This window comes from Myotis brandtii, unplaced genomic scaffold (genome assembly GCF_000412655.1).
Source record: "Myotis brandtii unplaced genomic scaffold, ASM41265v1 scaffold149, whole genome shotgun sequence".
Classification (NCBI taxonomy): Eukaryota; Metazoa; Chordata; class Mammalia; order Chiroptera; family Vespertilionidae; genus Myotis; species Myotis brandtii.
In genome coordinates, this window is record NW_005355385.1 from 392,104 (window position 1) to 405,444 (window position 13,341).

The following is a 13,341-nucleotide window of genomic DNA, read 5'->3' on the forward strand; positions in this document are numbered from 1 at the left end:
GGGAGCTGTAGGGAAAGCGCCATGTGGCAGAGCTGTGCCCTCCGGTAAGAGGACGCTGCCACTCGCAGCAACTGCCAAAGGGTGCAAGTGGTGAATAAATATCCCACCCTCATGCTCCTCCCACCCTCTGACCTCCTTCTGGTGCCTCCCATTATGCTAGATCCAACTGGCAGTCAGAGAACAAGGGAGTCCACTGATCCGGTCCATAAAGATCAACCTCTCAGAGCTCAGAACAGAGTGTTGAAGTGTAGATAATGGGTCCGAAGAGGAAACAGAAAATATCCAGCACAAAAGCTAATCACTCAGCAGGATGAATATCACTTTCCTGGCTTTGCTGCCAGATAAATGGTTTGGGGGTTTTGCAGGAAAACTGGCCTCTCACAAAAAATCTTGCAGAGCTCTCACTGGCTATGCTGAATCCCATTCTTTTAGAACTTCATACACTAGCAAAATGTCAAATGCTTGCCAAAGTCTGACCATTTTTTTATGTGCCAAGTAAGGACATTTATTTGCCACATAAGAGCAACTAACATCTAGTGTCACAATCATTTCATAAGAGACAAGTCATTTATCACCAAGTGTGCAAGTCTCCTGGTGGTCCTATAGCAAATTACCACAAACTTTGTGGGCTTAGGACAATACAAATTTATTATTTTACACTTCTGGGAGTCAGAAGTCTGAAAAGGGCTTCACTAAGCTCAAATCAAATCAAGGAAGAATGCATTTTCTTGTGGGTTTTTTTTTTTTTACCAGCTTTTAATGGCCATCTGCATTCCTTGGCTCATGGACCCTTCCTCCACTTTCAAAGCCAGCAGCTGCATTACTCAGACCTCTGCTTCTGTCATCACATCTTTTTCTTTAACTCTCTTGCCTCACTTTTCTACCTTTTAGGGACCCTTGTGACTACTGGGACTCAATAATTCAGGATACTTGACCCATTTCAAGTTCCTTAATATAATCACATCTATAAAACCACTTGCAATGTAGGATAACATATTCACAGGTTTCAGGGATTAGAACATGGACATCTTTGAGGGGAGCCATTATTCTACTAGCATACAAATGAAGAATATCATCTCAGAATAAAGGACATTCCCTAGTACTGGTTAATTTGACTATAGAAAATTAACTGTGTTGTCATTATATGTCACTTCTTGTCCTTTGTCTTACAAAACTGAGCCTATGATAAGGGCTATTGGGCATGCAATTATTTAGGTGTTGATCCCAGGGAGTAGAAATGAGAGGTTTAGGAGGAAAGAAGGAAAAGCAAAATAAGGATGCATTATCGAAGTTGATGTGGGCAAGAGGAGCTCAAATATGCAAGGACTCCCTGAGCAGCATACAGATGGCCTCCTAAGGTGTTTACTTATAGGACTTCAGGTGGAAGGACTAATGCATCTGCTTTCTCCTCCAGTGGTTGACAGTTGTCATCAGGAGTATGAACTCCCTTCCACTGTGAGCTGTGCATGTGTATGGTCTGAGTGAGCTCCCCCAGCATCTGTAGCATCAGAGTCATCCCAGGACAGAAGGCAAATATCCACTTGACAGAATCACTGACCATGAAGTGAATCAAAGCCCAACCAGGATTCTACCCAATCTGTGGCTGAACTCAGGCATCAAGTTGAGAGGAAGTGAGGCAGGGCTACAAGTCTAATCTTCGTACTGTTCAAGCCTACTCATGCCCTGCATTGAGTCCACTGTCTCTGAGCCTTCAGGCAGGGAACCTGTAAAAGATATGATATGGAAAAATTGGTGGAACAAACTACTGTTCCTGTTCCTGCAATTGATCCCAATTGATATTTATCATCTATCTCATCCACCATACATTCTAGATTTCCCTCACTCAGCACTTCACATGCAATAGTTTGTTTGCCTGGGGGACTCAGACTTCGAACCCTTAGTTGCCTTACCCTTAGCTGACTCAGGTTGCTACAATTGCCTTTTCTTTGTTATTAATGGGCATGGAAGTTACCAGAATCAGAATCGGTGGATCCCTGAGTTCTAGACATAGTTTTCCTTGCCTCCATTATGTAATTGCTTTCAAGTTCTTCATGGTAATTAAGATAAATTACTCCACCAATATAATAATTCTTTTCTTCCCTGCTGGTCCAATTTCCAAGCTCCCAACTGCCCCCCAATTCCCTACCTACCTACACGTCTCTATGCAATTCCAACACTAATGTTAGCAGTGAAGTGAGGTAAAGAGAGGAGTCATGCTAAGGATATTGATAGAAATAAAGACATTAGAAACATCATTTTTAGGGTCAACTTTGAATGAAAATAGTTAACTAGGCAAGCTGGCTTTTCAATAATCTTTATTTCTGTTTTTATCACAGTTAAGACCACCAGACTTGTCACCTTATGAAAATCGAGCTATAACTAATTCATACTACCGCTTTAGAGGCTTAAATACTAACAATCCCAGGGGACTTTATTTTTCCTTGACTGTCCTTTATGTTTACTCGACTATCCTTTGAAATGTGGGATTTTCTGTTTGGTTAAGTGTTGGGTGGAATGTGGTTTTCTAGAACACTTATATAAGGATCTCCACAGAGAAATACAGGCCTGGCTAAGATGAATTTGTAAACAACTAGAATCTGCCTTTTGCATCAGTTTTTTTTCTTCGGGTTAGAGAAGTATAAGGGCAGACTGATCATTTCTCCGGAAGCCTTGAGGCTGTGAGAAGTTAAGAATAAAGTAAGGCGGCCCCTCTCTCTCTGGGGAGCCAACACACCTGACTGAATAGTCAACAGTTGTGGGAGAGACCTGTGGGGCCTGCATCAAAGCCTGGGATATCACTCATGAATGCAACCAACAGGGAGATGGAGAAATCTTTGCAATTAGAAATTCTCAACCTAGCTTTACTCATCCTCCCCAGCTTTAAAGTCATCCTGCTATCCCCTGGCATGATCCTCTGCTCCAGTCAGCTCCCCTTCCTCACCATGTACTCTCTGAACTTGCTTGACCCTCTCCCACCACCAGGACCTCTTTGCTCAGGCATTTTATTCCACATAAAAATCATTATTCACCAGCTCCAAGCCCACTCTCTCTCTAGGGCAGCTCAGGTAACTCCAGGATACAAGCAGTCTCCCCTCATCTTGCCTCCTGAGACCAATTGTGCCACTTCTTTGTTTGCCTGTGACTGTACTTATCTTTTCTCTTCCATTACTATTTTATTTTCCATGTATTTTAACTATTCACATGAGTCTTCTTTATACCCAGATAAAGCAAAAACAGAGTACTCTGTTCATAGTAAGTGCTCAATCAAGGTCAGACTAATGGGTTAAAGGCTTAGTCTTAGATGATCTCAGACCCATCATCCCAGCCTCCAGACTGTGTGGACAGTCAGATCAGAGCAGTCAAATGATACCCTGGCTTGTGGTACAAATACCTAACCACAGTCACACATCCTCCCACGGGTTCCTAGCTTCTATTTCTCAAAGGCATTTTAAGTTGTCTTATGACTATCCCCTTTCTACTCATTCTCATAAGTTCAGCTGCTTAGTGCTGATTTCTGTGACCCACCACAGGTTTTTCCAGAAGTCGATGAATCAAAGACAGCAATGAAATTCTGGGGGTGGGTGGTGCTCCCATGACTCTAGAATGGGTGACCGAGCATCCTAACTTTCCATCAGAAATTAAGGAGCAGTAAGACGATTTTCCTTTCAAAACAAAGTTTAATCTGCTCAGTCGGTTGTTGCATTTTCATTAGGAGGTATATAGTGAGACTGGAGCCCAGATTCTTATAGGGCTGGCAGAGAAGCCCTTCTAGGAGGCCTGGCAGTGACTCTGGCAGTAGTCAAGCATGCGGGCTCTGAAGTCAGATGGGCTTGAGTTTCAAATCCTCTATGCTACCTATGGCTTTGAGAACTTGAGCCACCCTAGAAGTGTCCCTTGTCCTCCTTTGTTGAATGAGGATAAATAATGGTAGCCACCTTACAAGGCTATTGGGACTGTTCAATGAAATATAATAGTAAAGTCCCTAGCACTCGGAAAAGATGGAAACAGGAAAAAGAATGGCATCTTTAGCAAGAGGCATGGCTTCCTTGTGAGTGGATAGGCCTGTGAGTAAGGATAAAACAAATTGCTGTCCCATACGGCATCACATCATTGTTAAGTAGCATGTAAATATTAGAAAACAGTTTAGAATAATATATATAGACTAAGAGACCTGAAAATATAGTGACTCAAACAAGACAAAAGTATATTTCTCCCTCATGTAATATTCAGAATTAGAAGGTGGTTCAGAGCAGGTAAGTAGCTATATTCCATAGTCATTCTGTGGTCCAGGTTCTTTCCATCTTTTTCTGCCATTCTCCAGGGTGTTATTCCTGTTGAATTGTCAAGGCTGGGTCACTGCCATATCCATGTTTTAGCCTTCAGAAAGGAAAAAGAGGCATAGTTAGTGTTTTAAAGCCAAAACTGAGAAGACCCATTCTCTTGGCTTGAAGTTAACTTACATGTCTGACCACACCTATTTATAGGGGAGGCTTAGAAATGTAGTCTCTGAGAAACCATGTGTCCAGCTAACACCTAGCTAACACTAGGGAAGAAAAGCAGAATGCATTTAAGGAACAAGGGGCAGTCTGCCACAAGGTAACTGCTGACAAGGAAGATTGGGGTAGGTGGACTAAGTAGATGGTCAATTCAACCCAACAAATCCTTACTGACACCATTCATGTAGCAGTGCTTGGCTTTATAGGGGATTCAGAGGTGACTTAGATAAAGTCTTTGCACTTCAAATACTTACAATCTAAGCAGACTGATGTTCCATTGGATATTCAACTTTAGAAAGTCTTCGGGGATGAGTAAGCTTTTGTATGTGGAAAGAACTATAAGGGAACTGGACAGGACAAGTGTCTGCATAAAGGCCCTGAGGTAGGCACTTTTCCTGTTGTGGGAACAGTGAGGGTCCCAGGACTCCCTGACTCATGGTACAACATGCGGCAAGTGCTTAAATAGCACTTCCTAGGGGTGAAGGAGACGACTGTAATCAATGTGGGTTATCTATTGAGGTTTGGTAACTAGACTTACTGTGGTGATAATTTCACAGTATATACAAATATTGAATCATTATGTTGTACACCTCAAACAAATGTAATGTTGTATGTCCATTATACCTCAATAAAAATATTTTTTTGAAGGCTGGGTTATCCAATGTATGGATGAGCCAGTCTTTCTACTCCTTTTCCTCCTTAGTGTTCACCACACTCTTTTAGATAGAGAAAAGTATCTATTGGGCCAGAGCTTTGGATCAGAGAGATATGGGTTTGCAATTTCAGCTTTGCCACTTGCTTAGCAGTGATGACCTTAGAATCAGTGGTTCTCAACCTTCTGGCCCTTTAAATACATTTCTTCATGTTGTGACCCAACCATAAAATTATTTTCGTTGCTACTTCATAACTGTAATGTTGCTGCTGTTATGAATCGTAATGTAAATATCTGATATGCAGGATGGTCTTAGGCGACCCCTGTTAAAGGGTCGTTTGACCGCCAAAGGGGTCGTGACCCACAGATTGAGAACTGCTGCCTTAGATAGATTATTTCTCATCTTTGAGCTTACTTTGTCAATTCTCAAATAAGGGGCTCAGATTAAATGATGTCTATGCCCTTCTCAGCTAAAACTGCCTATGGTTCTCAGAAGGCACTGTGTTGGGGGAGGGGAGGCAGTGGGCAGGACTGAACCTTTCCCCCTGAGCAGTGTTTCCAGGTTTTTCTGTTTATTCCGTGTAAGTGACTCCATGAGCACCATGACAGAGGAGCAAACTTCAGGTTTATGGAAAAGGCACAGCTTACCTTGGGTCCCCTTCCGTTTCCCTGCAGTGAACCCCACTCCAGCCCTGTCTTTGGTCAGCCTGGGCCCCCATTCTAACCTTTAGATATTCATAGCTCCCCTTTATAAGGTTTTCCTCAGGCTCCCAAATTACTTTCTCATCCACTTCTCTACTAAACTCATCTTTTCCACAGTGCCAGGACCTTCGTTAGCTATGACAAGGAAAGGGGCTAATTATTATAATTTTCAATGACTAGATTTTGTATATGAATACTACCTGTAAGATTTTATTTCTTCCACAGGATCCTATAATTCTTTGAAATTTAATAAGTAATGAATATAGATTCTGAGCACCATGACAGAGGAGCAGGGAGACAGTTTTGGACTGAGAGACTACCCTACTGGAAAGATAAAGAGAGATGATGATGATGATAGGTAAATAGGTAGATAGGTAGATAGATACATAGATACAGAGATACAAAGATAGAATATGATACATGTGTCAGAATGATGCAAAGCATGGAATCTGGAACAAGACAGCCTAGATTATATCTCGATCTGACGCTTACTGTATAACTCTGGGAAAGCTTCCTAGGCCTCACTTTTTTTTACCAGCAAAATGGGGTCATAGTTGAGCCTGCCTCCTAGGATGGTTATGAGGAGTGAATGAGCTGGTTCACACAGGGCTCATAGAAAGTACCTAGCATGAGTTAGATACTCAGTGCAAGTTGGCCATGTTGGTTATAACCCACTCAGAAGGCCAACTTGTTGATTTACATCTGAGCTACCATGTAATTGTGGTGCTTTTCTTTCACCCAGGTGAGATGGAACCCGAGGTCCCTTCAACTTGGCTGCTTCATATTATCATCCCTTCCTTCGTCATTGCTTTAATATTCATAGTTACAATGATAATCCTGAAAAAACAACTCTGCCAAAAGCTTTCTTCAAGAAAAGGTAGGTGAGTTTTATTCACAGTAACCATGTGGACTGGGTGTCTGCAGTGAAGGGCTCTGCTTTCACCACTGGCTTCCTGCTTCCCGGTTTCATACAAAATCCACTCAATGGTTATTAATTGCTTTGGGTTTGTCCTGATGATTTTTCCCCCAGAAGAAAATGGCTCTAGTCTTCAGTGAGCTAAAACTCTTACACTGAATATTTTAAAAGGAATATTTTGTTTCTGTGGCTGAAATCATTTGCTTTATTCTTTGAGCCGAGAAGTGCCATCGGCCTCATGAGATTGGTGTTATTTTGGCAATGTTGGACAGCTATGTGGTCAGCATTCACTGGTGGGAAGATGCCAGGATCCTTTCTGACAACTCCTTCAGCTCTCAGCTCTCCTTGCCTCATTCTGGATATGAGCTGGGCTAAGCCCTCCCCTTACCCCCAGGAATCTGAATCTCCTGGTTGGGTAAGAAAAGGAGAAAAGTGTGTGAGGTAATTTGGGGGTGGGGAAGCACCTGTTTGGTGGTACCCTGAGGTCTTTCAGCAGATCCCCACTCTTACTGTGCCAGCCGGGACACAGCATGCCTGCAGCCTTGGAGCGCTGGCCTGAATATCTGCAGTCCCATCTGGTGCTTCCCTAAACTATCCCTTTGTCAGCACCCAACCAGCTCCTCCCAAGATTGATACATAGCCTTGTCTATAGAAAAAGAAATGGCATCTGGAAGTAACTCAATAGAATTTGGGGTGATCACTATTTGAGGATTGGGCGATGTTTAGGTGGCTGTTTTCCCACATTTACAATCTAACTTCTATATTCTCATCTGTCATGAAATATTATCATACTCTATTTTTGCCCATTGCCCTCTATATGCATTAGCTTGGGTAATATCCACAAACCCCTCTAAGGTAGATTTAAAGGAACCATTGTCAAAAGAAGGGAGGGGGGAGAAAGGAAAAGGGAAGGAGGAAGAAGAGAGAAATGACAAAAGTGGAGGGGAAGGACGCTCCACCATAAAGAGGGAATCACAAGTTCTTGTTGGACAAAACTTTGACTAAACAGAATTACTTCTGCAAATCTGTGACCTCAGAGTCATGGCAGATGCAGTGCAGTTTATTAGAATATTATCTTTATACCATATTTCCAGGCCTGGGGCCTGAGAACCCTTTAGTCACCTCAGAAATGAGCAGTAGAGCCTTCTGTCCTTATTCCCTTTTGGAGAATAAAGTGGGGTTATACTCAAAGGTAGAGCAGGAGAAAAATCCTCCCTTCATCCCTCATCTCAATCTCTAGAGTGAGTGAGGACATCAGTAGCTCCTGGGTGCAAGGCTCAAGCACCAACTGCAGTGGAGAGCTGGTTACTAATAAGGGCTGAATGAATAAATTTGCAAGTGATTCCTTTGTTTGTTTGTTTGTTTTTAATGAAGCAGAGTGAAATCATGGTTGCCTGTATAATAACCTCCCTCTCTAACTCTCGTGCATTGGAATCTGCTTTCTTACATAGGAGATACATGGATACAAATGTGGAAACGTGGTGGCCATGCGCAAAAACTCATGTGTCACGAAAAAAGGTTGAGAACCGCTGGTTCTGTGGATAGAGCTTTAAACCAAAGTCAGAAGGTTAGATGTGGAGCTGGTGCTATCATTTATTGGTTCTATGGTCTTGCACGAATCACCTAACTCCTTTGAGATTATTTTTCTATCTGTAAAATGGGAAGCGACCTGGGAATGAACATTTTGCAGTTGATTAATCCAATCTCACTGCCACTACCAAGGTTCAACCTGGACTAGGGCAGAACCCTCCTCACTCAACTCCCTGCATCCACTCCTGCTGTCTCCAATATGATTGACTTTCACTTTTAGCTAGCATGGGCTTTTAATTTCTCAAATCTATCATGTCTCCTCTGTTCAGATCTCTTCCATGACTTCCCATTGCTCACACACCCACTGGGAGGTGTGACTCATGTATTCAGTTTTATACGGCACCACTATCACCTTTGTTACCCATGCTTTAGCCATAAAGGATTTTCTAGTCTTCAGAGACATCCCCCTCTTTCAAATCTGAGTTTCTCATATAGTATTTGCGCTTCTTAAATTACTTTTTCCTTGTCCATCTGAGTTGGTGGCATCCATTAAGTCTCCACTAAGCTGTCACTTCATCAAGCCTCCCCTGAATCTACCCCCTCACCACACCCATTACATTAAATTCCCTTGTCAGGTGCTTGCCTAGCACCTACTTCTCCCTTCAGTATACTCAGCACACAAGTACATAGGACCTATTTTAATAGCTTGAGCTAAAACCGCAATTGCATCTCTTTTCATTTTCTAATTAATTCCTCAAGCCACCAGCCTTCCCATCTTAGCAAAAAGTCCAGTGTCTCCTTCTTACAGTATGTACTTCCCCAACTCCCACAAACTGCCAGGAGGCTTACTTAGCCCACAGGGCCAGTGCTGCTTCTGAGAAAGCTACTGGGGAACTAGGTCAGTTCATCAGAGAGCCCTGGTTTTAAGCTGCTGCGGTTTCTACTACTGCCATGCAACATCCCTGTTCCCTCCAAGTTTCTCCATCCACTATGCAAAGGTACCCTTGCTGGTTCAGATCCCCACACAGACCAGAGCGATGCAAGATGACAACTCTCCTGGCTCCCCTCACATGTTCTGGCCTCGCTCCCAAAGCAGGACCCTCAGGGGCTGATACGGGAGGAGGGCCTTCCTGCCTCAGCCACAGCTGTGCGCAGCCAGCCTCTTCTGCTCTCAAACCTTCATGTGGAGCCTGGGACACCAGTCCTGACTTCCTTCTCTGGAGTCATTTCTGTTCTGAACTCCTCAGTCTATTGGAGAGGGTCAATTTTAGTCCCTTTCTATCCAGAAAGCTCCTTGGCTCCTCAACACATTTACCCGCTTATGCCTCAGACCAGCTCTGCACACCGAGGTTTTTGGGGAGGGCAGCCGTTGCCAGTCCATAAAAGGTTCATTTACCATCCCCCACTAAGAGGGACCATTCAACAGATCAGGGCTCCAGGGTGATACTGACATTATTGTAAAAAATAAGGTCAAGTTCTGTTTCATCTGTTAGTCTTTAAGTTTCATAAGTACAGGGGCTATGTTTCTCTTATTCACCAATATATGTCCAGTGTCTAAAACATTACCTGGCAAATACAGTTCTTCAAGAAAACTTTAAACATTGAACATACTACATGCAGGTACATAGGCTAAACTTCTTTGTAAAATATACTAGTCACATGTGGTTTTTAAATTTAATTGAAATAAAAATTCAATTCCTCAGTCACATTTTTAGTGCCTAAATATTGCAAGTGCTTAGTAGCCACGTGGGTCTGTATGGGACAGAGCAGATATTACTAATTTCCATCTTTGCAGAAAGTTCTATTGGACAGCATTGTGCTAGACCCTTTGCAGTTAATTTCACAAAAACTGCTTGAGGCAAGGAATCGCGTCTACTTTGTAAATGAAGAAACTGAAGCTCAGAAAATATTTCTGAAGTTATATAGCTGGGCTTGAACACAGGTCTGACTCCAAAACTTGTGGCCCTTTGTTGCAAAAGTGCTTAATAAAAATTGGCTCAATCTGAATACACTTTACATTATAATTATCTTTGGGCAATGGAAAGAAAAGATCTCAACCCAAAGTACTTGAGCAACTTGTTCATTGACCTGCTGGGCCAATGGCAAAGCCAAGAAAAGAATCCAGCAAGAATTGTGAGCTATAGAGACCAGATTTCCAAAAAAGGTCTCTAGATTTCTATTTCTCAAACTCTTTATGCTAAAGAACCATTTTGGTTTTTTTCAAATTTCTAATATGTTAGAATTGGTACTTTTATAATATGGGAAAATTACTAATAATGAAATGGAAAAAAACAAAAACATAAAGCAATAAGCTCAATTTTTACTAGAGTTAATAAGTATAAAATGACATTTGAATAAATATGTTCAAAAACATAACCTAGTAAAATAATTACTATAAAATTTTCTAAATGTTTACCCTGTACTTCTGTACTTATCTCATTGTGAACAAATAAACAGTTCACCTCCCAGCACCAGCTTGTAGACCACACTTTTGGTGGCACTGTCCTAAAGGATTGACCAAGGTCTTTCTAGGGATTTAAACCAAAGGCCAAATATGCAGGTTTATGATGTATAAGAACAACAGAGAATGGGCGCACTTACTTCAGGCACTAGAGAGAGGCCTCCCCTGAAACTCCAACATTCCAGGGCAATCCCTCTGAGTTAATCATTGGGCTCCTTTCAAGTACAAATGCTCTTGGAGGAGACTGCATTGCTGAATTAGAGGCCCAAGATGGTCATGAGAGAGTTACTAAAAATCTGGTATGCAGAGCAAAAACAGAATTAGAGGCAGACTGAATTTAGATACCCAGGAAACTGCAGGAGATGGGCATCAAGCCCTGGAAGAAAATAAAAGTGGAAAGGAACATGTGAAATCAGGGATTGAGAAAAATGAAACCAGGGAAACAGTGGGGAGCAGCATCCCATTATGAGAAATTTTGGCTTCCACCCTGAGTTACTTTGAACCAGTATCAGTCATTTACACCTTAGTGCAAATTAATTGATCAGACCTTCTGCTCTGTGTAGGGCAGAGGGAAGGAAGTGGCAGTAAATACTAAAGCAGAAGAGGGAGAGAAAATTCTGGAGCCAGACATTTCCTGGACTGAATCCCAAAGTAGCAATCCCTTGGCCTCTGAGTGCCTGGGGTCAGGGTCAGACAAAGGAATGGCAATGGGGGCCTTCTTTGTTCACAATCTTGCCAGTGGGTATGGTTTTACATTACTCATTATTAAGGCTGAGTTCTCAAGCCACTGAGACATTTAGACTTCTATATGTGAATTTATTTGGATTTACTCTTTTTATCTATAATAATAAAAGCCTAATATGCTAATTAGACTGGATGTCCTTCCAGACATCCTTCCAGACAAAGCCAGGACTGTGAGTGAAGCCTGGGACCCGAGTGGCAGAGGGAAGCTGGTGCTGGCAGCAAGCGGGGGGAGGGGAGGGGGAGGGAAGGAAGTTCTACTCTTGCATGAATTTCATGTATTGGGCCTCTAGTATATATATAATGTATTTTTATTGATTTCAGAGAAAAAGGGAGAGGGAGAGAGAGAATCATTGATCAGCTGCCTCCTGCATGCCCCCTACTGGGGATTGAGCCTGCAACCCAGGCATGTGCCTTGACTGGAATCAAACCCAGGACCCTTCAGTCCACAGGCCAATGCCCTATCCACTGAGCCAAACCAGCTAGGGCTGGATTTACTTTTTAAAATACTTTTTTATTTTTCAATTACAGTTGACATACAACATCACATTAGTTCGAGGTGTACAAACCAGTTATTAGACATTTATATAACTTACAAGTGATAGCCCTGACAAATCTAGTACTCATCTGGCACCATACATAGTTATTACAGTATTATTGATTAGATTCCCTATGCTGTACATTACATCTACATGTTTATTCTGTAACTACCAATTTGTACTTCTTAATCTCTTCACTTTTTTCACCCATTCTCCCAACACCCCTATCACCTAGCAACCATCAAAATGTTCTCTACATATGAGTCTTTCTGGTCTGTTTGTTGCTTTGTTTTGTTTTTTAGATTCCACATATAAGTGAAATCAAATGGCATTTGTCTTTCTCTCTTTGATTTATGTCACTCATAAACCTATCTAAGTCTATCCATATTGTTGCAGATGGCAAGATTTCATTCTTTTTTATATGGCTGAGTCATATTCTATTGTATATGTGCACCACTTCTTTATCCATTTATCTACTGATGGGCACGTAAGTTGCTTCCATCTCTTGGCTATTGTAAATAATATTGCAATGAACATATGGATGCGTATGTCTTTTTCATTTAGTGTTTTGGGTTTCTTCTGATAAATACCCAGAAGTGGAATTACTGTCCTTTTTTGTCTAGTTATAGCCTTTGTTTAAAAATATATTTTGTCTGGTATAATTATTGCTACCCCAGCTTTTTTGTAATTTCCATTTTCATGAAATATCTTTTTCCATTCTTTTACTCTCAGTCTGTGTCTTTTTTTAATTATTATTGATTTCAGAGAGGAATGGAGAGGAAGAGAGAGATAGAAACATCAATGAGGAGAGAGAATCATTGATTGGCTGCCTCCTGCACACCCCCTACTGGAGATCGAGCCCACAACCCGGGCATGTGCCCTTGACTGGAATCGGACCAGGAACCCTTTAGTCTACAGGCCGGCGCTCTATCTACTGAGCCAAACCAGCTAAGGCAGTCTGTGTGTCTTTTGATTGAAGTGAGTCTCTTATAGACAGCATATGTAAGGGTCTTGTTTTTGTTATCCATTCAGCCACTATATATCTTTTGAATGGAGCATTCAATCCATTTGCATTTAAAGTAATCTACACTAATAAAAGAGAAACATGGTAATTAGCGTACGACCGCTACCCTTCCCATTGGCTAATCAGCATATCCTTATGCAAATTAACTGTCAGCCAAGATGGCGGCCAGCAGCCATGCACTGAAGCGAACAGGGAGGCTTGCTTGCTCCAGTGACAGCGGACTCCAACGTTCCCCGCCTGAGTTGCCGGCCTCTCAGCTGCAACTCTAAGCAACTATGTA

General features: G+C 42.0%; 1 protein-coding gene across 3 annotated transcripts in view; it reads left to right on the plus strand.

Annotated features, from left to right (window-relative positions):
- The window catches only part of PDCD1LG2 (programmed cell death 1 ligand 2), a 54,728-nt gene that overhangs the window by 27,989 nt on the left and 13,398 nt on the right, over nt 1-13,341 (plus strand). Inside the window, exons 5-6 of one of the 3 annotated variants that reach the window (XM_014535689.1) lie at nt 6,593-6,727; nt 8,218-8,333. In XM_014535689.1, coding sequence (XP_014391175.1) covers nt 6,593-6,727; nt 8,218-8,333 — 251 coding nt within the window. Of the gene's footprint in view, nt 1-6,592; nt 6,732-8,217; nt 8,334-13,341 lie in introns of all 3 variants that reach the window. The other 2 variants (XM_014535690.1, XM_014535691.1) reach the window with 2 other exon arrangements.